Below are 25,507 nucleotides of genomic sequence, written 5' to 3'. Positions count from 1 at the left end.
TTTTCTGTCATATATTTCATGCATTTGGTATGACGTCAACACAATTGCCTCGTGGAGATACAAAGATACAGATACAGAGAGCTAAGATCGCAGATTAGGGGATAGAACACACAAAGCCGCGTCATCTACTTGATGAAACAATATTCAACTACATTAAATACTCCGCTCCGCCTAGCCAAAGATATTGGGGAACCAGCTCCTCAGCGGGGAAAAGCACAGCGGTTTCGTCAGCCAGAGTGTGTCCACGGATAGCTTCAGGACCTCCATGTAGTCGAATGTGCAGCTGCTCTGCTCAAAGGCCTTCGTGGCCAGCTGGGATTGAGGCTGTGTCTGGGTCTGGGATAGCGCCTGTGGCTGTACTTGCACTCCAACAGGAAGTTTGTCCTCTTCGTCGTCCAAGGCAGAGCGGGCAAAAGCCTCGTCGCCATCAAAGTAGTAGAACTCCTTACGCGTGGAGTTGGTTTCGACCACCCGCGAAGGCTGATGTTCATCCAAGCCCCGAGCCCAGGACACGCGTCTGCTTTGACGATATGGAGAGGCAGCAAATGGCAGTGGATAGCCTGGATTCAAGTATCCCGGGTAGCCTCCTTGCATGGGCCAGATCTGAGAGTGCAGTGGCTGCTGCAGCGAAGGATATCCCCCTTGGGGCCAGAGGCCTAGACCTAGACCCAGGCCTGCCTGCGGTTGCTGTTGCTGCTGCGGCTGCTGTTGCAGACCCACGCCCAAGCCCAGTCCTAAGCCAGCTCCGGGATCCTGACGGCAGCCATCGGAGTCCTGGTCCTGGTATATCTCCAGCAGGAAGCCATTGGAAGTTGTGCTGCCCGACTGGCCCATCCGCATGCGCAATGCCTTGCGGCCCTGGCCCCAGTGGGATTTGTGGACGTAGCCGGAACGACAGCCGCAATACCGTTGACCATCCAGTTCCAAGAAGTCGCCAGTGCAGGATTGTTGTCCACCCAAGCCTCCACTGAAACCGCCTCCTCCAAAGCCTCCTCCCAATCCGCCACCGATGCCTGCTCCACCCAGGCCTCCAGCAATTCCGTTTCCTATTCCTCCTGAATTCTGGCCAAAATCAAAGAACTTGAACTGAATCCTCAGACGGCAGACGTTCGGGGAACTCTTCTCGATGTAGAATACGCAATCTCTCTGTTGATTGGGCAGCAAGGCGTTCAGGACAGTCCTTGGGAAGCCAGGACTCGACAGATAGAAGTGATTCTGATTGAAGCTACTGGAACAGCACAGATCCAGCGATCCACCAAACTGCTGCAGACCCTGGGAGTCGTAGTCCTTGAGGGTCACCGCCTGAGGCTGGAAGGCACTTGTTTGATACTGGTCAGAGATTAGCGGCAATTGTTGCTGCTGCTGTTGCAATTGTTGCTGCTGCTGCTGCTGTTGCAGTGGATTCTGTTGCAGAAGTTGCTGCTGCTGTTGCAATTGTTGCAGCTGTCGCTGTTGCTGCAGTTGCTGCTGCTGTAGAAGGTTCTGCTGTTGTAAGGGATTCTGCTGCAAAAGTTGTTGCTGCTGTAGGTATTGCTGCTGCTGCTGCTGTAGAAATTGCTGCTGTTGTTGCAACAGTTGCTCCTTCTGCTGTTGTGGCACACAGGGCGGTGAGTGCTGAGGTGGCAGTCCTGAAGGAGGCAGGTAGAAGCCTCCAGGTGGTCCTCCTTGGGGATAGAGTGGAGGCGGCACAGAAGCAGGCCAGCCCACGTTGAATCCCCAAGGACTTTGCTGGGTAAAGTTCAATGGCAGCTGCTGTTGCGGCTGCTGCGGCTGCAGAAGATGGTGATGATGATGTTGCTTCTTGGACGGCAGTTTGGCATTCACTTGCACCGTGTCATCATCACCCACATCCACACCGTCCTCGTCGTCGGCATCCAAGCCCCGGGCGGCCAGGTCCTCTCTCTCACAGGCCAAACGTGTGACCAGCAGTCGGAAGCCTCCTCCTGTAGTCCATGGCGACTCGTCGCTGAGGAAGCGCAACCGCAGGACGCCGTCGGGTGTGTGATACTTCTTGATGCCCAGCACCTGACCGCAGAGCACATCCATGTCCTCGCCGTCGTTCTCCAGGCCAATGGCCAGGTAATCCCGGCTGCACTTCTCCGAGAGTTCTAGCTTAAAGTCGAGGAATTGGATGTGGAACTTGGTGGGGCAGCGGTAGGGCGAGCGTATCACGTAATCCCAGCAGGTGTTCACCGGATAGTTGTCCGGATAGTTGGGCGACTCGATGAGGCTCTGCCGCTGCCTGTAGATGCCATGGAGCCCGCACTGGGGCAGCTCATCGTGCACGGCTGCCTGGAGTCCCCCACAGACGAGACTCAGCACGAACGCAATAATTGCTGGTGGTAGCTCCTTGAGGGCCATGTGTCCGATGTGTCCGTCCGCTGTTAAAGCGCTCTGAAACGCAACTAACTCGTTGCGGTTCACTTCGCAGTTCGAACTGCTGTTTGCCTCCGAAAATATGTGGGGTGCGTCGCTTGGGTTTTCACTCTGCCGCAGGCCCAAACAATTTGCACTTTTGTTTGTCGACCGCACAACAAAAGCCATCACTTGTCCCCCAGACTGGGCCCCATCTCATTCATAACTGGCATTTTAGTTCACTGAACCTGTTGCCAAGTAGGGAGTACTCCTAACAGGTGGACAGCAAGTATTCGAGGTGCCAAAAGCCTCATAAAAACACCAACTATTAGATTGCATTCCAAGCTAAAGTTTGGCAAAGATGATTCACCCACATGTGAGGGGAGGGTTCTTCCATCATCAAGATCATACAAATATGCCGAGTGCATATCTAATCACCATTCATTCTTATTCTTATTCCATTCATCAGAAGTCTCCTGCGACTTCTGGGGTAGCTCCTCCGTTTATGATCTACCATCATCCAAGATCATATAAGTCGCATTTCATTTCGGGGCAGAACATATACCACCGGATAATCCCCTTAGCTATAAAGTTGATGTGTCGCACTTATCGCTCTCACTTGTTTGTTTGTTCTGGCAGCTGTTCAAATATTTTCCTCTTGGGTTGTTGCTTAAAATCGGAAGTTTGCCCCGTGTAAAACCATTTCCAACTCTCACTTCACAAACATTGATCAAAAACGAAACGTTTTATATTTCCGCTGGGTTCGGGGCTCCATAGCCATGGCACTTATGTAACTGCCGATGAGCTAAACGCAAATATTTCGAGTCGTGGGAGCGTCTTGCATCTTGCCTACAACAAAACAAAAACAGTGTCAAGTAAATAAAACAGCTTTTTGTGACCATACCATATATATCTCCTCTTGGGTTGCTTTTGGCTGTTGACATGGGGAATTACCATGAATCCTACCCAGAATTTGGCAAAGACTTTGCCTGATAAGCGGTGCTATGAAGATTTCTAAGCTTCTAAGAGAGTAGCTTTTAAATCTCAAGCAGAAGCAGTTCCCAAAGGCCTTCCAGGTGTGGTTTATAGCTTTAATTTCAGGTTCAACTTATAGTCATCATTTACTTATAGTCTCCGATCCCTAAATTTAATTGAGAAACTCATAAAATATACAATTTATGACTATATCGGTGTGGAGAAAGATCTATAAATCAGTAAAGGAGTCTCGAATGAATAGAACCAAAAAACGATCACATCATTATGCGCCTTTCGCTTGGTCTAGCCTAAGAATGTTATAGAAAATCTTGGGATCTTGATATATAAAGCTCTGATGAAAGGTGTTCAATTTTTCTTTCAAAGGCGTAACAGTCATTATTTTCCAGGTCCAAGGTCCAAAACTCTATGAATTTTTTTCTTTGAGGAGATTGCTAAAATTCTATATCCATTCCTAAGATATTGTAAGATATAGTGCCCTATTACCCTACTGATCACTTAGGATCTATAAAGTATTTACAATATTCAACTAAAAATGTTACCAAGAAAGAGAGCCGGTGGAGATTGTGAATTAAGAGAAGCAGTAAAATCTTACAACTTCTCAGACTTTGTAATAACATTTCTATATGTACACCTTATCACTTGCAAAATAGTGTTCAAATATTATACCCAAAGAAAGTAAGCATGGTCATTACATGGTCTGGAGATAGAAAGCTTGACAACAGGGCTCCAGACCTTGACAATCATTCGGGGATTAGTCATATTTGCATGCAGCAAGGCGTTAAATGGGCTTCTGTAGAAATGTACGTAGAATGAGCACTCGTAAGCCCTCTAAGAACTTAAGTTGGGGGAAAAGATAAACGGCGCACACGGTCCGCTCCACTTTCTACTAAATTTTGCGCATCAAATCCCGTGGTACACTTGCACTACGTGACTGTGATCAAGATTGCGCTTGTATAAAAAGATCGGCCTGGAGGCGATTAGGCATCAGTCAGTCATTATCCGAACAGAATTGCAGTTAGAATGTTTGCCACGCCCCTAAGACAGCCCACCAATGCCAGCGGTGCTAGGCCAGCAGTCTCAATGGATGGCCAGGAGACGCCGTTTCAGTACGAGATCACCGATCACGGCTACGGCAAGGATGCTGTAAAGGTGCTGCACGTAAGCAGGAAGGGACCCGTGCACACCATCCAGGAGTTCGAGGTGGGCACTCACCTGAAGCTGTACAGCAAGAAGGACTACTACCAGGGCAACAACTCGGACATCGTGGCCACCGACTCGCAGAAGAACACCGTCTACCTGCTGGCCAAGAAGTATGGCATCGAGAGTCCCGAGAAGTTTGCTCTGATGCTGGGGCAGCACTTCCTCAACAAGTACTCGCATGTGGAGGAGGCCCACGTCCATGTGGAGACCTATCCCTGGCAGCGTGTCTGCCAGGATGAGACAAAGTCTGTCAATAATCAGGGTCAGGGCAGCTGCAACAACTTCACTTCCATTGACAATCGCTCGCTGCACAACCACGCCTTCATCTTTACGCCCACGGCGTTGCACTACTGCGATGTGGTAATCCGTAGGACAGGTGGGTGCCAGGACAATACAAATCGAGTATTACTTAACTCCACTTCCACTTGTGACTTGTAGATCCCAAGCAAACTGTCATCACTGGCATCAAGGGCCTTCGCGTCCTGAAGACCACTCAATCCTCGTTCGTCAACTTTGTCAACGATGAGTTTCGCTCGCTGCCGGACCAATATGATCGCATCTTCAGCACTGTAGTGGACTGCTCCTGGGAGTACTCGGACACAGAGACGGTCAACTTTTCGCGTGCCTGGCAAACGGTGAAGAATATCATCTTGAGGAACTTTGCCGGCGATCCACAGGTGGGCGTCTCCTCGCCCTCCGTCCAGCACACCCTGTACCTGAGCGAGAAGCAGGTTCTGGATGTGATTCCGCAGGTGTCGGTCATCTCCATGACCATGCCGAACAAGCATTATTTCAACTTCGATACGAAGCCTTTCCAGAAGATTGTACCTGGGGACAATAATGAGGTTTTCATCCCGGTGGACAAGCCGCATGGCACCATCTATGCCCAGCTGGCCCGCAAGAACATCAGTAGCCATCTATAACACCGATCTTTAGTACGATTTAGCATAAATATAGCACAAAATTAAATAAATACGAAAATGTGAGAAAAAGCGCAAACAAAACAATCAAACAATCGATGGGAATAGTATCGGAATGGTAATCGCAATCAACAGTGCTGCAAAGCACGCCTCGGGGGGCGATTTATTTCCAATTTAAATTCGAATTCAAAAATAGAGTGCTGGAGATATGTGTTAACAAAATTTGTGCATTCAATTTCTAAATTCTAAAATGAGAGATCAATTTCGTCTAAAATTCTAATTTTTTCAAACTTTTAGCATCATTTGGCATCAAAATTCGCAACCTAAATTATTTTTGATCCTTAGCAAAATATCAAGAAGAGTATAAGCTTGCGGCACGATGACACAGCGACTGAATTTGCCTCATATATTGCAGAATCAGCTGCAGAACGAACCCCGTGTGCAGGGTGGGGGGATTTTTAAGCTGGGCAACAAAAGAGATAAGACCGCCATGAAGATCAAACCGAAGGAACAGATTCCCAATGATACCTATTTTTCCGAGAAGCCGGATGTGATCAAGACCTTTGATAAAATGGTGTCGACCATACACTCCACCATGAAGGGTAAGTCTTGAGTGGAAATTAAGTGCGAATCATCGTAAATCGAGCACGCTATGGCCACAGCTACTCAACCGCCGCGGAGAGCAATTCCCACGATACCAGCGCCCATAGCTGTGATTCCGAATGCACCACCACAGAAAACTTTTCGGAAGCGCAGCAAGTCAGTACGCAGCAGGTCCCTCCGCAGTAGATCCGCCTCGCGCGGCAGGTCTGTGACGCGCAGCAGGTCCTCGCGCTTCAAAGGAGGCGGCAGTTCCTCAAACCGGGGCAGTACCACGGGTGTGGTGACGACTGGCAATTCGAAAAACCTTCCCCTTTCGGCCATGAAGGCCGATCTGGACCAGAAGGTAATGGTAATGATGCGGCGCGGATTGAACGATACTGGTGGCAAGAGTTTCCACAATCAGCGTCGCATTCGAGAGGTGTTGCAGCAGAAGGTAATGCTGGAGCAAATGCTGTTGCAGCACAAGAGACTGCAGCGCGACAGGCAGACCATAGCTCTGGACATACAGCGGATGCGTCACGATCTGGAAAAGATCCGACACAAGTTGGATACGTCGCTCCAGGGCCTCACAGCTACTCGCACTATCACAGGCACCATAGCGAAGGCTAAGAAGAACTCAGGCATTAAGGTGGTCTCTTTGGCCTCGGGTCGGCGACCGTTCAGTGCTGCCTCTCCGGGTCGCCGACCTTTCAGGATTGCTTCACCGGGCCGTCGACTGATGAATGCTGCTTCTCCCAGTAGCCGATCGAGTGGCATCGTTCATAAGCGTCGAATGTCAGATCGCTCGCCATCAAAACGCCGCGGGTCAGGGAAAAATTTCTAGGACTTATGCTATTCTCTAATATTAGCTGGGAGTCTCAAAAACAAACTTTACTTTAAACAAATCACGGCTCTGAAATCTATTAAATAAAATTAGCACAGATTAGCAATCAACATAAAATTAAGTACGTGTTTGAAATAACAAAGGGCTGACGAGAGGGCGGCATTTCTAAATCGACCGCATATCGATACATCGCTTAAGTGCTGTAAAGTACACAAATGCCCACATGTCATAAATATGTAGTTAATATGTACCAACTATGTAATTACCATGTACAAAAATGTACCTTTTTGTTGAACTTTTTTGTTTAAACCTTGTTTTAGACAAAGTACAATAAATGGGAGTAGTTGAAAGAAGTAAATCCTGTAGAAAATTGATTCATCAAAAGGATTTAATATTCGACGGAATATCAAAAACGAGGAATATGTATAATAGAACTTAATTCGTCAGTATATTTCCGGTATATTTTCGTAACGACACTGTATATTTTGGTATATTTCTGAGAGTCGGACGGTATATTTATCGATCTGGTCACACTGACACACGCGTCTTTTCGCTGGCTTTTTTTTTCGTTTATATTAAATTAATTTATCACTTGTTTTCCTAACTGGTGGCACATTCACCAGGACCATGGGCTCCTCCAAGAAGCACAAAAAGAACAAATCAGAGCGCCGGGATAAATATGAAGGTAAGTGGATGGCGCAGCCGCCCCGACGAGGAGACACCACTGACACATTTTTGCCGCTTGCGTTCGTTCGTGCAGAATATAGCCAGCACCAGAATCCGGCCCATCTGCAGCGGGGACTGAAGCTCATCCTGAAAGTGGCCACTCCTGAGTACAGCTCCAACTCCCACATGACGTCCAGCGCGGTAGATGGACCCCCCACGGCGGCCGAGGCCATGATGTCTCCGGTGCCTGATGAATTGCAGGAAACGGGTGGTCACCGTGAGCGCCACAAAAAGTCCAAGAAAAAGAAAAAGAAGAAGGACCGTGAGAAGAAGCACAAGCACCACAAGGAGAAGCGCCACAAGAGCCGCGACAAACATCGAGATGTGGACTCGGTGGATGAAGAACTTGCAGCGCTCAACGATGATGCGGCCTGCAGTGGATTTGGCTCGCAACAGGCGGTTATACCGCCACCAATTGATGCCGACTCGAGCCAGGACGGCTTCAGCTTCATGGACGACGATCAGTCGCAGCCGCTTCCAGAGAATATACTTTTTTACGCCGGCATCACCACCGACAACTCTCCGTCCAATTGCCCGGTGAGCAAGCCGATTGCCCCGCGCAAACTGGATGAGATACTAATGGCTTCCTCGCCCGCATCATCATCACTGCCATCGTCATCGCTGGGCCTGGCAGGCAGCAGTCCCACCAAGCCACTACCAGACGTGAGTGTCTCGAATATGAAATTAATTTTTGTGGGTCAACTGAGTTTCCTTTTGTAGCTCCATATCCCATCACCTTCCACACCAGGCGGCGCCAGCTCCCAGAATACTTTAACACCTAAAGCTCTGGAGGCGCCGAGAACTCCAAGCAGCAGCAGTGAGTCCGGCCGAGAGCCACGAACCTGCGTCCTCAAGCTGAAGCAGCAGAAATCGCCGCTCAACAAGCTGCTTGAGCATCTGCTGCGCTTCCTGGAGAAGCGGGATCCGCACCAGTTCTTCGCCTGGCCCGTCACAGACGACATTGCCCCCAATTACTCGTCGATCATCAGCAAGCCCATGGACTTCTCCACCATGCGCCAAAAGATCGATGGCCACGAGTACTCCACATTGACCGAATTCAGCGATGACTTCAAGCTGATGTGCGACAACGCCATTAAATACAACCACGTGGACACGGTCTACAACAAGGCGGCCAAGAAGCTGCTCCAGGTCGGAATGAAGCATTTGCAGCCGGAGAATATGATGAGGAGTCTCAAGCCCCTCTCTGGTTTCATGCGAGAGCTGACGGCCAAGGAGCTGGGCTTTGAGTTGAGCTCAAATGAGATGGGCTACGATCTGCATGATTCGGCGGATGAAGGAGCCTCAACGGGGGCAGAAGAGCCACCCACACCAGCTCAACTGGAGGAGGAGGAGCGCAAGAGAGCCTTGCGCCTGGAGAATGCACCCAAAAACCATTTCGAGCCGTATGTAGATGACCTGACTGGCGAGGAGATCCTAGCCCAGGTACAGAACGCCGCCCAACAGGCCAAACAGCGTGTGAACGCCAAGAAGAATGCCCACAAAATGGGTTTCCTGCGTCAAGGCCGCGATGGCAGCACCACCTTGAATCTGCTCATAAAAGAGGAAACCGAGGGCCCCGAGCGGGTCGTAACCATTGGCGATCTGGTGGGTAAACTCCAGACCGGCAGCACTCAGCTGCAAGTGCGTCAGGTCGATAGCCGCAATGTGGTGAAGCCCGTGAAGCCGCTGAGCTACGGAGCCTATGCCAGCTTCGCGCCCACCTTCGACTCCCGATTCTCCACGCTGAGTGCCGAGGAGACGAAGCTCGTGCTGCGTACTTACGGCGATGCCTCCAGCGCGGAGTACGCCGAGAGCATTCTTCAGTTCACCAAGGACTCTAGCTTTGGCACCAACATAGCCAACGGCCTGCTGGACATTCTCACCAACGGGGAGCACAGCAAGTCCCTAGACGAGCTCTACAACATGCAGCTGCACTCGTACGAGCATCAGGAAATCGAGAAATGCTTCGACACCGAGGAGTCATCCACTGCGCAGGCCCAGCCACAGGAAACCCAAGAGCAAATTGAGCAAGAGTACGAGAAGTACAAGAACACTCGCGTGGACTTCAAGCGCTTGCAATCCCTCAAGGAACTGGGCATCGATGTGAGCTTCCTGGACAGCATGGAGACGGAAATGAAGACTTTTGAGCTCAACCGCCGTATGCACGAGCATCTAAGCAATAATCTCACTCTAATCGAGAAGCTGCGGGTAACCCAGCACGAACGCCTCTCCCAACCGCTGCCCAGCCACCTGGGTCTAGTGCAGCCAGCGGGTCAGGAGGAGGCCCAAACCGCGCAGCAACTGACGCAGCAGATCAGCGACTTGGCCAAGAAGCTGCCGCCCTCCGCCATAGCAGATCCCTTTGCTCTGCGAAAGGCCATGGGAATGTCTTATGGTGAGTAATCATAAGACCGATTTTCCTTTTCTTTAGTTTCCCCCTTTTAATTATAAAATTTCTGTTCCCGTAGCTGGTTTGCCGCCACCACCGCCCGCCTCACCGCGCGTCCAACTGCCGGAACTTCTCCAGCAGCCTGTGGCCCTGCCCCAGCTGCCGCCAGTGCCTATGGACATTGACGAGCAGGATGAGCCCAGTGGCGGTGTCGCTGGCGATCTGGAGAACGAGCTGCGCGAGTTTCTCGAAAGCGGCTCCGGCCTGCACTCATCGAATCCATCCGACGACAACAGCATTGTGGCACAACTGCTGCTTAATTAGAGCGATAGATGCGGATGCGGGATACCATGACGCGCGCTATGTTTATAATGTAAGATAATGAAAGTTTTGCTAAATTATTTTCATATATTCAATCGAAGTTAGTATTCTGAATAAAATTTAAGCACAGGATTAACACTCGTTCAAGAGAGGTTCCAACAAAACAAGGAAGTAACTTTCATAGTTTTCGGCTCCCACGTTTCATGGCTCTTTGAGTCTTTTATATGGATAATCCTGCTGATCTGTGCTTTAGATATTTGTATCCATGAGTGATGGAATTGTTATAATTTCTTATCCCCAAAAGCTCTCATAGCTCCCCCAAAATCATCTCAAATCTCTCTATCTCTCTCTTTTCGACTAACAAATGTATTTTTCATTGCCATTTCATACTTAACCTACAGACACTTTGAACATTGCTTAATAATTGAACACTAGCAAACGAATTTAAACACAACACACAAAAGCGAAAGAGTAGAATCGACTGCTGCTGGGGCTTAGACTTCTTCAATGTTTACGTTTTCCGTTTCCGTGGGCTCTATGGCTTTGGACTCCTCCTGCAGTTCCTGTTCCGCGGCGACAGTCGGTTGTTTTTTGATCTACAGAAATTACAATTGGATGGAGGCGGTACAGTCAGTAGAGCATTGCAGCAATTGCCATTCATTCAATAGTCACTCTTCAGGCACATAATACTTATCGGGTCATGCGGTTAGAGATCTCTCATAGCACATGCGGGTTAAAGCTGCCTTCAAAGACGGATCGGTTCGGATGCACTTACGAGTCTAAGAGTCTTATCAAAAGAGTTAAGTACTGGCTGATTAGCTGCTTAGGACTAGGGTTAGGTATTTTGTAGTAGGGTATAATAGTAGCTTCGTATGGACTTTACCACGTTATATGCACACCGCATGAGTAGAAGGAGAAAGAGTATCGGTTAAGTGTTTAGAATTGAGTATGGACCACTTGGACCTAGACTCGGACTTGGCCGAAACGAGGGCGATGGCGATGGCGAGGTATAAAGTTAAATGTTTTTTTGTTTTTTCGGATCGATCCCCATATAAATATATATATATATATATCACAAGATGGTTGGTTGATTTGTTTGTGGCCTTGTCGTTGATGATGTTTCTTTGGGAGCGGGGGTGTTAGTGAGCGAATTAGTTTCAATGGCCCTTGATTTTGTTATTATTCTGCAGGGATTGTTGTGATTGTGGATCTGCCATTTGGCTGCGAGTTTGTCTTACTTTGAAGCATCTGATATGGAAGTGATTGCACATTTCAGAGACCTAGAAGGGGTTCGAGAATAGATTTGACTGGATTGCAGAATCAGGGAATATATAAAGTACTTACCACACTATAGCCGTAGTGCCAGTGCGCTAAGGTAGAGAATATGGTCAGACCCTGGACTATCCAACGCTCTCCGTCCGCTGTGAGATCCATTCCGAAGACCTGCTCGTAGTAGGGGAAACAGCAGACCCCCACAGTGGCCGCCAGGGGCCACATGAGCACATTGAAGCCATCGCAACGGGTATCCGACATTTGGGCCACAATCAAACGGCACTAAACGCAGGGGAACATTAGAAATTACGCAACTGTCCGTCAAAATGTTGTTCTGTCCGATCTTACGGCTATGTTGGAGAATATGGTGCCATAGAGTATCCATAGAATGCGCGGCTCTAGGTTGATCACATCGTTCCGCGAGAAGAACGACCAGATCACGGTGATCACAAACAGCCAGACGAAGGCAAAGAAGGGACGCAGCATCTCCCACATGGGACGCATCTTGCCCGTCTTATTCTTGTAGGAACTTAAAGGGAAACAAGTAGATTATCTTGGCTTAAAGAAAGTGCATTACACTTACAGGTAGATGTTTCTGGCTATAATAGGATGACTTGAAACCATGCCAGATCCAATTAGCGTAAACTCAAACACATTGGCAATCGTAATGCCGTACATGCTGAAACGATAGATTCCCGGTCCAAAAACAGTGGCCAGAAAGAGAATTCCACTCACGCCCTGAAAGAGGAAACGGGATTCCAATGAAAATGGGGCCTCAAACCTTAAAAGAGATCGTATACCACTCACCCACATGGTGAAGTCATAGCCCCATGGCAGAAACATCACACCCGTATTGTACTTTTCCACATGAGTTAGGTAGAAATTAAGGAAAACGTTCCATATCACGAAGAACATTCGAATAGGCGGCAGGTCTTGGGTGCCGAACAGGGAGAAGATATATATGGGTATCAGTGCTGCGGAATAGGAGTCCAGTCCGTGATCGAACAGCTCTCCCAGCGGTCCACTCGTGCCAGTGCGACGCGCCTGCTTGCCATCCATGCCATCTGTTGGAGAACACACACATTCACATTAATATAATGACATTTTCGAGGGGATCGATCCTCCGTTTAATACTCACCCAAATTGTAGTAGATCAATATGTTAATGGCCGCCACAGTCCACACCCAGGCGGGCACTGTATTGCCGATCTCCTTGTCGTTGGCGGCCTTGAAGTCCCAGTCGTAGTAGGAGATCAGTATAAAGTTCACTACGGTCATGAGGAAGCCCACAAACGTGAGCAGATTGGGGGCCAGCCATCTGGGCAAGAACTGTCCATTTAGAAGAGAGTTTCAATACGTTTCTTTGGTGTGAAAATAGATCACTTACCTTAACACAATAGTTCCAGAATGGGTGCATTATATAGACACTGACGAAACCAGTGTCTATGCAGTTGTACTATGGGAAAAAGATAGTGAAATTTTCATGAACTACTTCTCCCCAACTCCATTACTTCATCTTGTATGTACGTGTATATGAAATGTTACAGAACCCTGTAATTGTAATCTTCACAAGTACAAATTCCACTCTTTCCCTATCTATTGTCCAAGTATTGGAAGGCTACGCGGAACGAACACATGGAACATCGATCCAGAGACAGTTCAATGCCTTCTATTAGAGAACGTTTGCGAAACATTTGTTTGACTGAGCCTATGTCTATGTCTATTTCCTATCTCCCTGGATTGATGACCCTATGAGTACACTAGTAATTCATTAAAAATTATTGATAGTACGGCAATTTCCACACATTCGTTGCCTAATCGCCAGGCAAAGGCAGAAACAGAAACAGAAACAGAAGCAGAAGCAACCGGAACTGGTACACGCATTGTATTGAATTGTCCAACGATAATCGTCTTGCTTTATATATAATTTAATAACAATTGATTCACTCAGTGCATATGTGAGCAGGGAGCAGTGGAGGAACGGGGTGTCGTGTCTTTTGGGGCACGGCACAGATGGGCAGGACATTGATTTTTTATTGGTGGGCAGCTCCAGCCCTAGGTGCCCCAGTACTCACCTTGTAACGCTCGAAGCCCCGCAAATGAGCCTCCGACAAATAGCCGCCGGTGCAACCCATTTTCTATGTAGTTTCTGTTGCTACTGCACTACTGATAACAGATCCAAAGAGAGGCGACAGCGACAGCGCGAGAGAGAGAGCGGGAAGAACTTTAGAAGAGATAATGCGAGAGCGAATGCACCGTTGAACTTGGATCGGGGAAATCGGTTAGAGAGAGTGAGAGTCCAGGCAATCGCTCCACTCCGGCTATCGGATATCGGGCTTGAGTTGACCTTTGTTTCTGGTACTGGTTATGGTGCCAATAAACAACTGAAAACTACACTTCACTGAGGCTTATTGTATAATGTATAATATCTGGAATTTCGATGCGGTTCCACACACATACACCCACACACACGGCGGCTGTTCGTTCTCACACGCGGTACGGCCAGTACTTAAATTAAATAATCGCTTCCTCCCTTTCGCACACGCAACACGCAAACAACCGTTATTAAAGAGCGAACAAGAATAACTGTAAGACTTAAATCGAGTAAAGAAGCGAAGAAGGCGAGGTGGACGTGGACGTAGACATTGGATTGTGGAATATATGGTCTGCTCTGCCCCTGCCTCTGTGGACGCGGACAACGGCGACAACTGGTGCTAGTGACTGCTGACTGGCCGGACGCCGCGCTCGGTCGTATTATCAAGACTGAAGACGAATGGAGCGTAGCACAGCCCCAAATTCCCAGCGCTTAATTCACAACGCCAGCGTAGACGTCGCTGCCGGCGCTGGCTTAAGTTCCACAAAAATAAAAACAAACACAAATCCCATTACACACATTGCTATCGCGGTGACAAGAATTTTGTTGTTTTGAATTCTGTGTTGTGTGTGTGTGTGTATTTGCATTGAATGAATATGAATTGAAATTTGTAAAATCCACAGAGCCTGCGCCCCCGCTCCTAGAACTGTGGGCAGCAGCGGGCAGAGACGCCAGCAGAGGTTATCAGGCGGAGGCCCGATGATAGCCCCCAATCTTGGACACCAAGTGCACCATCATATGGGCTGTTGTTTATTACAATTATAACCGACGCTAATGACCGGGGACGGATTGGTTCGGAACGCTTCGGTTTCGGATCCCCATGGGTGCAGTCGTGTATGCTCTAGGTACAATCATCTGATCGGAACGGAACGGTTCGAATCGGATCCGGCTCTGAAAACCCCTGTAATCATCATCATGTCATGCTCGTGCAGGCATTGGACCTAAATATAGAATTGATTCTTAATCGAAGTAATGTTCAATTTTTCGTCGGTAGTAGTAGAGTTTCCACAGCTCTGTGGTTCAAGTTCAGGCGATAACCCTTCGAGCCGGGGAGCGGGTTGCCATGGGGGCGATGCCAAACGGAAATTGAAACTTGAAGATTAAACGGAATTGGAACATCACAATGATCAGAAATAAATGTCCGCTTTGATGGGTTTCCGTTCTTATGAGTGATGGTTGAAACATTTTAAGTAAATGAAAGTGATGGGTAATGTTATAAATATTATTGGAATAAGATAACCAATGGCTCAGTAAATATTTTTGATAGAAATATTATATGTAAATGTGAATGTGAATAATATGAGTATATTCCCTATCTCACTGTTCAAAAACTCTTCGTTAAAGGTTTTTAAAAATATGCAAGCTCGTGTAAAAGGGGTAAGTAGTCTTCCTAACCTATTATTAAATTATAAATATAATTAAATATATTAAGGAGCAGATGCTAACAGATTCCTAAAGAGGATATTGCTTTTACGTACAATATTGAATGGGTCCCACATTGGAAGAAGTGGAATTTCTTAATGCAGGAAAATTGTTATTTTGAAACCACATTCTTACCTTTAACCATGAAAGCACATTAAAACGACTCCCTGAAACTATTTTTCATTTAAAAAAATAAAAGTAAATTACTCCTAATTTGTGTTACAATATTCCGAATTCTTCTAGTTATGTGCATTTTTTTAATCAAAATTGAAATAGAAACCGAAATCATTTTGCGTTTAAAATGGGTTCAGAGATAAGAAATCGTCTTGAAGTCATAAATGAAATCCACATTTTAAAAAAGAAAGAAAAATAAAGTTTTTTTCATAATTAGACACATGTATCCAATAATATATCATTATTATCTCCATAATGGTAAACCGTTTTCCAATTAATAGCTTCCTTATGTTTTGAAACCTTTTATAGCTGTATATGGGAATGAAGAATTTATGGAATCAAAATGGAATCCACATCTGAAAATTATTAAAAATTGACTTCATTACAGTTCCTCCAATAATTTCTCAAATAAAACCAATTGAATATTATAGAATTTCGTTATAATTTTCCACATTCTTTTCAAATCATTCGTCCATCAATAATAATTCCCGCAGGGGAAACAAATTTCACAAGTTCGACATCAACTTGAACGTAGTGTTTGTGCACTCAAGTAGCTTTAACCATAAAACTTATTTTGGTAGAAAGATAACGTTAACATGTCTTATCGACCAACAAAAAGTAACACCAAAAAGTACAGCGATAAAAACAGCAACACAAATTATGGCTGAATGAATGAATGAATGAAAGGCACTCATGACTTAAGCCTAAGGGATATACTATTCCCGGCAGTACGGTTCTGTTCGATTCGGTTCGTTTCAGACTAATTCAACCATCTGGAGGTCTCCGTGGCAGTCAGACCCTCGGAGCGCAGACGCTGCAGCATGGGACGATAGATGTCGGGGGTAAAAGGCAGCAAGACGCCGCGTTCCTGGATCTCACCTGGAAAAATAAGAGTTACCAGAATTAGAAAAGGGTTATACGAACTAGTACCGATCCTATAGGAGACTCACCATCTAGTATCATTTTGGCTGCTATTGCGGCGGGCTTGCCCACCGTCATAGCCATAGCAGAGTGTCCCTGGGGCTGGCCATAGACCACGAAGTTGATGCCACGCTCCTCACGACGGCCGTCGGGCCAGCGGATGCCCACCTCATGGCGCAACACAACCAGATCACGCTCTTCCCTTTCTGCAAAGGAAATTATCAGAAATTAGATAAGAGTATGCAGGAAATACCCGCTAGAAATACCCACCAAAGGCCAATCTCTTGGACAGATAGTGACTAAGCGTGTCCAAGGGTGTGTTGAGCTTAACAACGGGCGTCTCTTCTAGCAGACCCAAGCTCTCAATGCAATCGACATCGCCGATGCGTTCGTTCAGCTTCTGCTTGAGGTTCTCGTAGAAGATGCTCGAATCGGACATGCCCAGCAGGTGGATCACAAGCTGCCGCCAGGTGACATCCGGTCCGCTGGGATGCAGCATGGAATGTGGCTCCGGGTCAATCAGGCCCAGCAGCTGCATGGGCTTAATGGACTCTGAGAAGCCCTTATACCGTATGGTGCCACGGAGCAGGGTGTGCACATCCCTGCCCAACCCATAGAGGGAGCCGTACTTGGTGGAGTCCCGATTGGGGAAGCCCTCCAGGGCAAATCCTGGCAAAAAGTCGAGACTGCGAGGCGTGGACATGAGCTCCCCGCCGCCCGATATCTCCACGATCTGGCCGCGACTCAGATACTTGGCCGCAGAGAGGGTGTTGAGCAGGACGCCGCGCGGCGACCATGAGAACTTGTAGCGCAGGGCATTGTTCGAGTGCTCGGGGGCTGGCAAACCGCCACAATAGCTCACGAAAGACTCGACGACTGCTCCCTTCTCCTGAACCTCGTGAATGCACTCCAGCGCCAGCAGATGATCAATGCCCGGATCCAATCCCACCTCATTCATGATGGTGACACCCTTGGCCTTGGCCTCATCGTGCAGTCCAGAGATCTCATCGTTCAGATAGCTGGCCGTGACCATGTGTGTGCCCTCAGCCACGCAGTAGCGAGCGACCATGCCATGAAGGCTGTAGGGGAGCAGGGAGACGACCACGTCCGCCTTACCGCAGAGCTCCTGCAGATGGCCCGTGCTCTCGTTGACATCCAGGTAGACGCTGTCCACGCCCGCGTATTGATTGGCCAGCCGATCGGCCTCGTCCTTGACCTGCGAGCAGACGGTGATGTTCACGTCCTTCTCGCGGTGCAGCCACTCCACCAAAGGAGCAGAGACCATGCCGGCGCCCAGCACTAGTACTTTTTTGTGCGATTCGGAGCTGCCTTCCATCTTGTGGCGCGAACGATTGCTCTGGGACTCGCGCAGTTCCTGAATGTACTGAAAGCCCTCGGTCAGCTCTCCATTGCTCGCGATAATCGCCTGAGGGGGTTGGGTATTAAATAGCTGATAACACAGATAGACGCTGATAAGGTCTCACCGATTGGATGGGGTACGAGAACTGCTCCTCGGACAGCGGCTTCTTGGCATCGCTCTTGATGATATCGTGGACATGGGGGGCCAGCAGCTCCCCAAACAGATCCGTTGACTCGCGCGGCAGCTGCGTGGGCATATTGTCAATGGAACACACAAGCACACCAGGTCCCTTGAAGCTTTTGGTATCCTTATTCCTGTCCGCATCGTACAGGCAAAAAGGCGTGTCGATGGTGGTGCACTCGTTCATGAACTCAATGGAGCCGCCCGGATCCGCAGAGATGTCGCAAATGGCCAGCATGCGATGGGGCAGGGCAGGACTGCCCTTGCTCACCGGCAGCCAGGGTGTGTTGGCGGGACGCAGCAGGTTCTTGGCATCTGGTATGCTGATTAACTTCGGACTTCCGACCGCCCAGTAAATGCCGTTCACTATGACAGAGGCATAGGGTGCTATCTTTGTGCTCAAAGTGGATATATAACGCTCGGGGTACTCGTCGTACTCCTTGGCATCGAAGCCGCCGCCATCGCGACGCTCCAGGTGATCAGAACGGCTCACCTCGCAGCCATACAACTTATTCTGATCTGTAAGGAATACAATATTAATGAGATTCACATGATTTCCAAAACAATTTCCACTCACTTCCATGCTCTGCCACCTTACGCAGCATCTCTGGTGGAACATATTCAATGGGCAGCTCCGAGAATACCTCCTGGGCGCCCTGCGACACATTACCGGAGCCGGTGAAGACAAAGGTCAGAGGTCCGATCGACTTGGGCATCATTCCCAGAGAGATCTCATAGCCGCAGTCGCGTATGGCCTGGCGGGCCATCGACGAATTGCGATAGTTGTGAGCGGGACCAATGTGCATGAAGGGTGTGTGATGCCCCAGGGCCAGCAGACGCAGCCCGATCCCATGAAGAATGTTCACCATGCCAGCGACGCCAGCGTATTTGCCAAAGGCCACCTGACGAGCGCCGCGTTCGTCGATGATGCGTTCATAATCGATGAGACGGATTTTCTATATGGCAGATCATAGACAAGATAAGAGATATATTTATTAAAGTTCGAATGGGGGGAGTGATGGACAACACAAACCTTCTCTAAGACAGCATCCAGCAGTGGCATGTTCGATTCCTGGGCCTTGATCGTGTGCGAAAAGAAGCAGTATGTCTTTCCTGGTATCAAAGCATCGATGGGCACTTGTTTGACGCCAAATATGACAGAGGCCTCGCTGATGTCCTCCTGAATGTGAGCTCCAGCTTGCATATAGGCCTGGGTATCACAAAGAAAACATTATTATCTGTTATCTTATTTAATTTGTGTGTGTTTATGGTTTATCTTTTGAGGAATGAGCAGTATTATTGTTGCAAAATACTATAATCTCAAGGAGTTGGTCTATCATTTAATGAAATGTTTGTTTAAATTGTATTGAGTATACAAATATTTTACAAAAATTAGTTCCTCGACAAAGGGTGAGGGGATACTTGATATTGTTATCATTATTCTCTCAAAGGGTTATTCTATAAATATTTATATTTTTTCATTAGTCTTGTATAGTTTTGTATAGAACATATCTTTATCAAAAGAATCATCCAAAGAAGGAAGGTATGATTATAATTGAACTCTCAAAGATTCAATTATTAAAGTAATTCCAGCTTACTATCTCCACCTATCCATAGAAATCTTTTATCTATATATTTTCAATGAAAACCACAAACATTATTGTTATTATACTATTATTATGGCGTATTATCTCAAAATATTGCTTCTGCTTCGTATCAATCCTCACGTTTGCTCTTTAAAAACTTCGTCGTTCGCTTATCGTTCCTATCATTCATTAAAATCATTTCTGTCTATAGCCTATAGCTACCATAGAATCATTCCGCTCCGTGGAGATAAGCCTTGTTGATTTCTCTTCGCTTTTCTGCCTTTGTTTTTGGTATTTTTCAAGGCCTGGCCGCAATTGCCAAATTTAGAGCTCTATGAACTGGAAGAGGCTTATCAAACGGATATATTTATGGTGCGGCACTGTGGGGGGCGTGTTGCTACACATATAATGCGTTTAATCTATCTGGCATGACTTCTGATATGATTTTCGGAAAGCGATTGGAAGGTGGTTCCATAATTTCGTTGGCATGGAAAATTACAGGAGAATCTCTTCTGATGCTGGCTCACCTGCATGGGATAGGCGCGACGATTGGAGGGCTGTACGATGACCTTAACATTCTGCTTGACCAGTTTCTGGACATGGGTGGGTCCGAACGGAGCCCGTCGCTCCCACACGGACTGATCCTCGCGTCTTATGGCAATCACTCGACTCTGAAAATGAGAAGAATACCCAGCTATAATTGGGCGGCATTGTTGGGCGGGTCAATCAACTTACATGGCGCTGTCTGACCAGCGGATGCGCGATTGTTGCGCGCTGTTGAATCACTCGCCACATGGTTCGGCAGCAGTTGAATGCGGATTTCAGAATATTCTTCAGTTTTCAGTTTCAGTACGTGGATGCGATCCGTCTGCTCTGAGTGTTCGCGGTGTTCTAAAGGCAATCCCGAGACGACGGAGACCAGCCCCTAATCAGCAGCCAGACCGAGCCATAAACCCCACCGATAAGCCGCTCTCAGTTCCAATCTCATCTCCGCTCGAAGCTAAAAGAAACCAAAATTTGAGTGCGTTAGCAGAGAGGCAGAGAGAAATCTACTTACCCGCGGAGGAGAGAGCGATCCTAATTCCGAATTTTTGGCTGAAAATTTTCCATTCCTGCTGATAAGAGAGTTTCGCTGCGAATTAAGAGTACAATTTGAGCAGTTCTGTGTTTGGTTTCAGTGTTAAAGCATAATTTTTATTTGTAATTGCATCTTGGATTCATAGTTTCGTCTCTGGCAGTCGTCCAGAGCAGATCATCTCCCTTTCGCATTGGTATTCACATCAAAAACAGTGTTTCTTCTCTTAATTAGCTAATGTCTAAGGGCTACACGGAGGAAGGGAGGAGCAGCGAGCAGCAGCCACGGAGCGCGCACGCACAGACATTAAATAAATATACTAAATCCTTAAAGCTAGAAAAACAAAGTGCTTTTGCTACCTACTTTGACAGGTAGTCAAAAACGAAAGGAAGAAGTTATAACATTTTGATTATGGGGGGGTGTGTGTGGTGTGGTGGCTGAAAGCGGATGCGCCCGCGAATGGTTATAGTAGAAGTACAGATTCCTCTACAGCGCCGGTGCCTCGGGCAGCAGCGAGGTGAAGAACGTAATGACAAAGGTGCGCACAGCGGAAATCACAGAGTTATTGGCATTTGGTGGTTCCACTGCAGCAGCTTCGGCTGAAACGGCAGCCGCCTGTTCGGGTCCAGCAGCACTGGCTGGAACTGGCGCTGCAGGAGCAGCGGCGGCAGGAGCAGCAGCTGGATCAGCAGGAGCATCAGCCGCTGCACCGAGAGGAGCATCGGGTGCATCCTGACCGGCGGCCACTGGCTCGACTGCAGCCTGTGGATCGTTGTTCTCACGCTCCACGGCATCCATCATGCGTTGGATCTGTTGCACTGCGGCGAAGGCAGCAACAGGATGGCCAGCATTATTGTTGCGATTTATGTTGTTATTGTTTCGCTCACGACGACGTCGCAGAACACCAATATGATATCTAACAGGGAGATGAAAGACTTTAGCCTAAATTCAAAAGCATTGTAGAGAGCCACTCACAGATAAATCACCCCGGCAATGAACATCACCAGGAGGCAACGCAGCGGCGACGAATTGAAGTACAAGACAGTCACGAAAATGGCCAGGCGCGTGAAGCTAAAGAAACTGTCGAGCCAGTCCCGGTTCTCGGGTTCCTCCTGGATGAGGGGGAAGTTTGGTCTGTTAGCTGCTGGCTGCGCGGCCTCCGCCGGCTGGGCGACAGGCGCCGGATTCTGTTGGGCCGCAGCTGCAGATGCGGCGGCATGCGCAGCCATCTGCTGCTGGGCCTGCAATTCCCATTGCGGCATCATATTCGGCAGAAGGGGAACTCTGTTCCCAGGCGGTGACTCCGCGCTGTGGAGGATTTACGTTGATTAAAAATGCCACAGAGATGCCACATAAAATGCTGGAACTCACCCCCGCATCAGATCCTGCAAGTATGCGTCATAGACCTGACTCATCCAGGCGTTGTAGAGAAGTACCCGCTGCTGGTAGGCCACATGCGGATCGGGATGGGTGGCCGCCTGTTGCTGCTGTAGCCAGAGGGGATACCATGTTCTAAATGCGAGATTATTAACATCCCCGTGCAGGAAACTGTCGACACCGGCCTGCTGTTGGGGCAGTTGCAGCGGCGGCTGCTGCTGCTGCTGATTTGTGGCATGACGCTGACGAATCTCGTTGGTGCTGGCGTTGAGGTTGCCCTCCTGGCGTGGGGCTGCGTTCTTCGGCACTGCAGTGGGCATTGCCGGGGTCTTGGCAAAGTGCTTATTGGCACAGACCAGGTGAAAGATGTGATGCTGCTGGTAGACGTCCTTGTAGCTGCGTATGACCTCCGACAACTTCTGGGCATCATCCAACAGTTTGCCAGAGTAAATGAGCTTTTGATCGTTGATGTCCTGCAAGCAGAGAAATACACACTCTTGAGTCTGCTACGGTTTTAAATTTGCACGCTGCTCCATGACGCAAGAAACATGACGAATGCTATAAATTACAGCTTGATGCAAGGCCTCTCTGCCTGCCGCTGGATGTACTGACGTGTACTTGGTACTAAACTAAGACGCAAATTGCACAGAATCGACTTGAATGGAACGCTAACCGAAAACATAACACGATAAGATAGCGGGGCCAATCCACACGCCACAGCTGACGTAAACTACGATAACAATGACACAACAGCGAGTGAAATTAATGAGGGGACGCTTACCGGTTTGCCAGGATACACCAGGGACAGTTGCTTCTTCAGACGCTGCACCGTCCAGGAGAGATCACTGTCGACGTTCATGTCGTCATACTGTTGATTTGACGACTTAATTAGGAGCCTCACACTTGTGCTGCTGGCCGCTGCGGCGGCGGCAACAGCAACGCCAGCGTTTGTTTTGTCACGGGCAGCATCACAGCCAGCTGCTGTGGCCGCTGCGGGCGATGCGGCAGTATCGTCCATAATTGTGTGACCCCCAACGCTAGCTCCGAACGCACTTTCTACTGCTAGTGATCTTGTGATTCCGTTTCAGCTTCGCACTCGCTGCTGCCCCAATGTTGTTCACTTCTTCCTATTCTCGGGCTCGCGCACGATTGATGTTTGTATGTTTAGACAAACTTTTACATTTGATTTGGCTCTTTTCCCCTTTGTTTTGCTACCGAAAATAGTTTGGAATGCTGTACTTTCTGATGGAAAACGATATGTTTCCGTTTCGTTTCGTGTGTTGTGCTGCTTTCAGCAGAGAAATTATTGATTATGAAACGAAGTTATAAACGTCCGTCCGTGGCCTGAGTCGGAATTTTCGCCTTCGTTTCTGATTCTGATCTGAAACTGGAGATGACTTGTTCCTCACTCGCCTGCTACTTGTCGCAAGTATTTTAAAAGTCACAGTTTACGCTGCTGAAAAATATCAAATACTGCAGGCTAGAATACATAATTTCACAACTACTGATTTTATATCTACTGGTTAATCAAATTATTATTATTTTAGAGTATATTTTTTTCTTAGTAGCACTTTTATAAAAATAATATATATATCTCTTGTGACTTGGGGCTGTCTCTCCTGCTCATCTCTGGCAGCAACACTTGTTAACACAATACATTCAGCAACAGGGTTGCCTTGACTCTTGGGAGCTGCCAACCTGCTGGTAGCATACGCTGACGTGTATGCATATTAAATTGTACGCTACCTATTTCATTGCCGCAGTGGCTATTAACATAACCTTCGAAGGCTAAAAACATTTGAATTCCGTGTTTCTATACAGTATTAGCGAATTATTTTCAAAACATCGCTGTGACTTGATATTTTTCCGCTAATATCGCTCATCTCTAAGCTCGAAAATCAACGATTAATCCATCTTCGACCAGCAAGTTGTTATACAACCACAACAAATATGAATCTTGAAGAGTTTTAGCGCAGTTCAAGGGACAGATATCGTGAATACGTATGTTGATTGTAGATAAAAAGGAAGGCTAGGATAATTCTATAGGAATATTTTACATTCAGTGTTTTTTCCCGCGGTTTAACTCAGGCTGTTAACCATTTTAAATTGAGGGGGCGAGTGGGCTAAGCTCGTATATTTCTGGTCACACTGCAACACAACACTACAGTCACACTAATAAATTGCAATAGAATAAAATAAAATTTGAAGTTTTGAAACGCAGATGGATAAAAAGTCAGCCGTTTCGAATTTGCAGGAATTTTGCGCCAAGAGCAAGATACCGGTGCCGAAATACGACTATATCGATGGGGAAGATGGAGGATACATTTGCAAAATCGTTCTTATGGATATAGAATCCTATGGCAATGGTAATTACATGCTGAAGTTCTTCTCGACATATGTACATATGTATGTACTTTCAACTCATTAGTTCCATCCATTTCCCCGTTTAAAAGGCCGCTCAAAGCGTGACTCCAAACACCTGGCGGCCTCAAATATCATAAAGAAATTGCGCAGACTGCCGGGCCTCAGTGAGCATCTGTCGGACGATATCGGTGACAATAGTTCGGATTTGTACGATGAGCTAAAGAACCTTAATCGGGATATGCTCAAGGAGCTACGCGACTACTGCGTTCGCCATGAAATGCCGCTGCCCCTTATAGAGATTGTGCAGCAGTGCGGCACACCAGACGCTCCCGAATTCCTGGCCTGCTGCTCGGTGGCCTCCATCAAGCGTTACGGCAAGTCGGACAAGAAGAAGGATGCCCGCCAGCGGGCCGCCATCGAAATGCTGTCGGTCATCTCAACCGATATGGGCAAGGTAACCGAAATGGAAGTTGTCAGCACCAAGCCCTCGGATCAGGGGACAATTCCTATAGTCGATGCCAACAACGACATAGAGACCGAACGTCGTCTTATGTTCTCCACCTACCGGGACCTCACCGACTCGGGCCGAACGGAATTCTATGGGCGCAAAGTGTGCGATGCCCACAACTATTATAAGGACTTCTTTCCGCACCTGAAGAAGGCCGCTTTTGAGGTCATCAATTCCACAGAGTACGAAAACGAAAAGGATCAGCTTATGGACATTCTGAAAGCCCTGAATATCACACCTGAATTCTCAACAGTTCCAGCAAAATCCATGAAGACAATGGTCAAAATTGAGCTAAACGTTGATTTTGATCGCGTTTTTATTGATTATGAGAACGATATCTATGGCTACATGATTGGCTACTTCAAGGATATGCTTGACTAGAAACATATCTATAATTTGTAATTTTCCGGAACTGGCATTTTTCTACTACAAATTCTATAATGAGGGTCGCAGAACGGATTAAATCCCAGACTACCCAGAAATTTTTTGTTGAAAATTAAAAGCTTCATTTATCATTCAAAACTTCAGCCACCCCTGTAATACTAATGAGAATCTAGACGTT

General features: G+C 47.6%; 8 protein-coding genes across 10 annotated transcripts; 4 read left to right on the top strand and 4 right to left on the bottom strand.

The window, feature by feature from the left end:
* Nucleotides 1-10: 10 nt before the first annotated feature.
* On the bottom strand, nt 11-2,633 carry LOC113565739. Its single transcript, XM_026988760.1, has one exon. The coding sequence runs from the start codon at nt 2,542-2,544 to the stop codon at nt 172-174; it is 2,373 nt and encodes a 790-aa protein (XP_026844561.1). The 5' UTR covers nt 2,545-2,633; the 3' UTR covers nt 11-171.
* A 1,719-nt stretch (nt 2,634-4,352) lies between these two features.
* Nucleotides 4,353-5,532, top strand: LOC6589893 (uricase). Its single transcript, XM_002014594.2, has 2 exons — nt 4,353-4,927; nt 4,990-5,532. The coding sequence occupies exons 1-2, from the start codon at nt 4,372-4,374 to the stop codon at nt 5,472-5,474; spliced, it is 1,041 nt and encodes a 346-aa protein (XP_002014630.1). The 5' UTR covers nt 4,353-4,371; the 3' UTR covers nt 5,475-5,532.
* A 271-nt stretch (nt 5,533-5,803) lies between these two features.
* Nucleotides 5,804-7,007, top strand: LOC6589894. The gene is made up of 2 exons (XM_002014595.2): nt 5,804-6,073; nt 6,134-7,007. The coding sequence occupies exons 1-2, from the start codon at nt 5,851-5,853 to the stop codon at nt 6,895-6,897; spliced, it is 987 nt and encodes a 328-aa protein (XP_002014631.1). The 5' UTR covers nt 5,804-5,850; the 3' UTR covers nt 6,898-7,007.
* Nucleotides 7,008-7,466: 459 nt separating this feature from the next.
* LOC113565669 (bromodomain-containing protein 9) lies at nt 7,467-10,465 on the top strand. Its single transcript, XM_026988395.1, has 4 exons — nt 7,467-7,582; nt 7,658-8,286; nt 8,344-10,018; nt 10,092-10,465. The coding sequence occupies exons 1-4, from the start codon at nt 7,525-7,527 to the stop codon at nt 10,334-10,336; spliced, it is 2,607 nt and encodes an 868-aa protein (XP_026844196.1). The 5' UTR covers nt 7,467-7,524; the 3' UTR covers nt 10,337-10,465.
* A 212-nt stretch (nt 10,466-10,677) lies between these two features.
* Nucleotides 10,678-14,363, bottom strand: LOC113564871 (ethanolaminephosphotransferase 1). Of its 2 annotated transcripts, none has more exons than XM_026988396.1 (9): nt 13,680-14,363; nt 12,992-13,060; nt 12,744-12,933; nt 12,413-12,669; nt 12,189-12,343; nt 11,954-12,134; nt 11,678-11,887; nt 11,572-11,613; nt 10,678-10,929 (listed from the first exon to the last, which is right to left on the bottom strand). In XM_026988396.1, exons 1-9 carry the CDS (start codon nt 13,737-13,739, stop codon nt 10,828-10,830), a joined length of 1,266 nt encoding a protein of 421 aa, XP_026844197.1. In that variant the 5' UTR covers nt 13,740-14,363; the 3' UTR covers nt 10,678-10,827. The 2 variants fall into 2 exon arrangements, 1 of the variants encoding a protein (XP_026844197.1); XR_003408707.1 differs by having other exon boundaries at nt 10,878-10,929; nt 11,217-11,613.
* Nucleotides 14,364-16,013: 1,650 nt separating this feature from the next.
* Nucleotides 16,014-20,758, bottom strand: LOC6589787 (alpha-aminoadipic semialdehyde synthase, mitochondrial). 2 transcript variants are annotated; one of them, XM_026988877.1, is made up of 9 exons: nt 20,679-20,758; nt 20,357-20,621; nt 20,149-20,292; nt 19,069-19,245; nt 18,613-18,991; nt 17,980-18,554; nt 16,766-17,921; nt 16,525-16,701; nt 16,335-16,453 (listed from the first exon to the last, which is right to left on the bottom strand). In XM_026988877.1, exons 2-9 carry the CDS (start codon nt 20,414-20,416, stop codon nt 16,335-16,337), a joined length of 2,787 nt encoding a protein of 928 aa, XP_026844678.1. In that variant the 5' UTR covers nt 20,417-20,621; nt 20,679-20,758. The 2 variants fall into 2 exon arrangements, with proteins under 2 accessions (XP_002014634.1, XP_026844678.1); XM_002014598.2 differs by lacking the exon at nt 20,679-20,758 and having other exon boundaries at nt 16,014-16,453; nt 20,357-20,416.
* A 35-nt stretch (nt 20,759-20,793) lies between these two features.
* On the bottom strand, nt 20,794-23,468 carry LOC6589788 (homocysteine-responsive endoplasmic reticulum-resident ubiquitin-like domain member 2 protein). Its single transcript, XM_026988878.1, has 4 exons — nt 22,855-23,468; nt 22,068-22,546; nt 21,672-22,004; nt 20,794-21,612 (listed from the first exon to the last, which is right to left on the bottom strand). Exons 1-4 carry the CDS (start codon nt 23,089-23,091, stop codon nt 21,183-21,185), a joined length of 1,479 nt encoding a protein of 492 aa, XP_026844679.1. The 5' UTR covers nt 23,092-23,468; the 3' UTR covers nt 20,794-21,182.
* An 801-nt stretch (nt 23,469-24,269) lies between these two features.
* Nucleotides 24,270-25,472, top strand: LOC6589789. The gene is made up of 2 exons (XM_002014600.2): nt 24,270-24,439; nt 24,527-25,472. The coding sequence occupies exons 1-2, from the start codon at nt 24,295-24,297 to the stop codon at nt 25,324-25,326; spliced, it is 945 nt and encodes a 314-aa protein (XP_002014636.1). The 5' UTR covers nt 24,270-24,294; the 3' UTR covers nt 25,327-25,472.
* Nucleotides 25,473-25,507: the final 35 nt, after the last annotated feature.

The sequence above is a fragment of the Drosophila persimilis genome, unplaced genomic scaffold (genome assembly GCF_003286085.1).
Source record: "Drosophila persimilis strain 14011-0111.01,24,50 unplaced genomic scaffold, DperRS2 tig00000191-arrow-pilon, whole genome shotgun sequence".
Taxonomy (NCBI): Eukaryota; Metazoa; Arthropoda; class Insecta; order Diptera; family Drosophilidae; genus Drosophila; species Drosophila persimilis.
The sequence above is the reverse complement of the archived record's forward strand: the minus strand, read 5'-3'. Positions and strand labels throughout refer to the sequence as shown.